The sequence below is a fragment of the Austrofundulus limnaeus genome, unplaced genomic scaffold (genome assembly GCF_001266775.1).
Source record: "Austrofundulus limnaeus strain Quisiro unplaced genomic scaffold, Austrofundulus_limnaeus-1.0 Scaffold3073, whole genome shotgun sequence".
NCBI lineage: Eukaryota > Metazoa > Chordata > Actinopteri > Cyprinodontiformes > Rivulidae > Austrofundulus > Austrofundulus limnaeus.
Genome location: NW_013955475.1, coordinates 3944 through 7168, shown reverse-complemented (window position 1 = coordinate 7168; position 3225 = coordinate 3944). Strand labels below are relative to the sequence as shown.

The 3225-nt window shown below is 55.1% G+C and overlaps 1 protein-coding gene across 1 annotated transcript in view; it reads right to left on the bottom strand.

Annotated features, from left to right (window-relative positions):
• Positions 1-516: 516 nt before the first annotated feature.
• Positions 517-3225, bottom strand: part of LOC106511685 (adipocyte plasma membrane-associated protein) — a gene marked incomplete at its 3' end in the record, with an annotated part of 5412 nt that continues 2703 nt past the window's right edge. The window contains 3 exon segments of the mRNA XM_014000430.1: positions 517-609; positions 2472-2587; positions 2671-2787. Coding sequence (XP_013855884.1) covers positions 517-609; positions 2472-2587; positions 2671-2787 — 326 coding nt within the window.

Genomic DNA, 3225 nt, shown 5'->3' with positions numbered 1-3225 from the left:
TATATTATATTATATTATATTATATCATATCACATTACATTACATTATATTATCTTAGAATTATTATTATTTATTGAAACGAGAGCACAGAGCTGTTTAACAGGGGAGGTCTGGGTCTGAACACAACCTAACCTTCATGTTTTTGGTCTCTGGGAGGAAACCAGGATCCACAGAAAACCCATGAAACAAAGAAAGAGCCCAGGTCTGAACCAAGGACTGAACCCAGGACTTTGTTGCTGTGAGGCTTCAGTGCTAACCACTGAGCCACCGTGCTGCCTCTGACAGTTATTATTACTCTTCAACAGGAGGGTGGGAGTGATTGTTTTGTCCACAGGATGGTGGGCGGAGTCTCATGGAGTAACTAAAGCTGACCAATCAGAGCAGTCACATCTAACATGGCTTCCATAAGTCCAGGTGCCTGAGGAAAGTTCTATCTATCTGCTCCTCACTCTGACGCCAGGACAGGCTCCGCCCACCAGTGTTTGTGTGTGACACATCAGAGCCAGGTGGTCTCACCACATGGTGGTCTGCCCAGTCTCGTCACCGTGACGACCCTTCGACCAATGAGCTTCAGGATTTTACCATCGGCTGTTCCAGTGAAGAGGACGTCTGCAGACAGGAGGACACAAAGACATCACTGAGCATGTGCAGGACTCTTCTGGTTCTATGAGCACCTGGAACTGGACTCTGACTCTTCAGGGTCCAGACCACAGGGGTCCAGATCACAGGGGTCCAGACCACAGGGGTCCAGATCACAGTGGTCCAGACCACAGGGGTCCAGACCACAGGGGTCCAGATCACAGGGGTCCAGACCACAGGGGTCCAGATCACAGTGGTCCAGACCACAGGGGTCCAGATCACAGGGGTCCAGACAAATGGGTTCCAGACCACAGGGATCCAGACCAATGGGTTCCAGACCACAGGGGTCCAGACAACAGGGATCCAGACCACAGGGGTTCAGACCAATGGGTTCCAGACCAATGGGTTCCAGACCAATGGGTTCCAGACCACAGGGGTCCAGACCAATGGGTTCCAGACCACTGGGGTCCAGACCACAGGGGTCCGGACCACAGGGGTCCAGATCAATGGGTTCCAGACCACTGAGGTCCAGACCACAGGGGTTCAGACCAATGGGTTCTAGACCACAGGGGTCCAGATCACAGGGGCCCAGACCACAGGGGTCCAGACCAATGGGTTCCAGACCACAGGGGTCCAGACTACAGGGATCCAGACCACAGGGGTTCAGACCACAGGGGTCCAGACCACAGGGATCCAGATCACAGGGGTCCAGACAAATGGGTTCCAGACCACAGGGGTCCAGATCACAGGGGTCCAGACCACAGGGGTCCAGATCACAGGGGTCCAGATCACAGGGGTCCAGACCACAGGGATCCAGACTACAGGGATCCAGACCACAGGGATCCAGATCACAGGGGTCCAGATCACAGGGGTCCAGACCACAGGGGTCCAGACCACAGGGATCCAGACTACAGGGATCCAGACCACAGGGGTCCAGACCACAGGGGTCCAGATCACAGGGGTCCAGATCACAGGGGTCCAGACAAATGGGTTCCAGACCACTGGGGTCCAGATCACAGGGGTCCAGACCAATGGGTTCCAGACCACTGGGGTCCAGACCACAGGGGTCCAGACCACAGGGGTCCAGACCAATGGGTTCCAGACCACTGGGGTCCAGACCACAGGGGTCCAGACCAATGGGTTTCAGACCACAGGGGTCCAGACCAATGGGCTCCAGACCACAGGGATCCGGACCACAGGGGTCCAGACCACAGGAGTCCAGACCACAGGGATCCAGACCACAGGGGTCCAGACCAATGGGTTCCAGACCACAGGGGTCCAGACCACAGGGATCCAGACCACAGGGGTCCAGACCAATGGGTTCCAGATCACTGGGGTCCAGACCACAGGGGTCCAGACCACTGGGGTCCGGACCACAGGGGTCCAGACCAATGGGTTCCAGACCAGAGTGGTCCAGACCACAAGGATCCAGACCAGAGGGGTCCAGACCACAGTGATCCAGACCACAGGGATCCAGACCACAGGTGTCCAGATTAACGGGATCCAGACCACAGGGATCCAGACCAGAGGGGTCCAGACCACAGTGATCCAGACCACAGGGATCCAGACCACAGGGGTCCAGATTAACGGGATCCAGACCACAGGGATCCAGACCACAGGTGTCCAGATTACAGGGATGCAGACCACAGGGATCCAGACCACAGGGGTCCAGACCACAGGGATCCAGACCAATGGGATCCAGACCACAGGGGTCCAGATCACAGGGATCCAGATTACAGGGATCCAGACCACAGGGATCCAGACCACAGGGATCCAGATCACAGGGTTCCAGACCACAGGGGTCCAGACCACAGGGGTCCAGACCAATGGGTTCCAGACCACAGGGGTCCAGACCACAGGGATCCAGACTGAAGACCATGCTGTTATCTGACCTCCGATGTTGGTGATGGACTCTGGTCCAATCAGATGGTCTTCAAAGAGTCTCTCGGCCTCTCGGAGCTTCAGGTTTGGCTCCCAACAGCCCTTCATGGACGGGGGTTCCTTCAGTCTGCAGAGACACACCTGGTCAGCAGGGTGCAACACCTGTTCAGGTCTGAGACCCTCTAAAACACAGCTGTATGCTGGGCTCACCTGAAGACTTCTGGCTGGATGGGTGACTCCAGGATGAGGATGATGACGAGCAGAGGAAGAAGCAGGAAAAGGCCAAGAGACAGCAACGTTACCTGGAACACCTTCCCACTGTAGGTGCTGAGACAGGCACAGAGACTGGAGTCACTGAAGGGACAACAGTCCAGGTGTGTGTCTGCTACAGGTTAAAATAAAGGGCTGAACGGTCACTTTCACTGAAACACATTGATTACATCACCTACAGCCAGGCCTGGTGACATCACTTATTACATCACCAACAGCCAGGCCTGGTGACATCACTTATTACAACACCTACAGCCAGGCCTGGTGACATCACTTATTACATCACCTGCAGCCAGGCCTGGTGACATCACTTATTACATCACCTACAGCCAGGCCAGGTGACATCACTTATTACATCACCTACAGCCAGACCTGGTGACATCACCTACAGCCAGGCCAGGTGACATCACTTATTACATCACCTACAGCCAGACCTGGTGACATCACCTACAGCCAGGCCAGGTGACATCACTTATTACATCACCTACAGCCAGA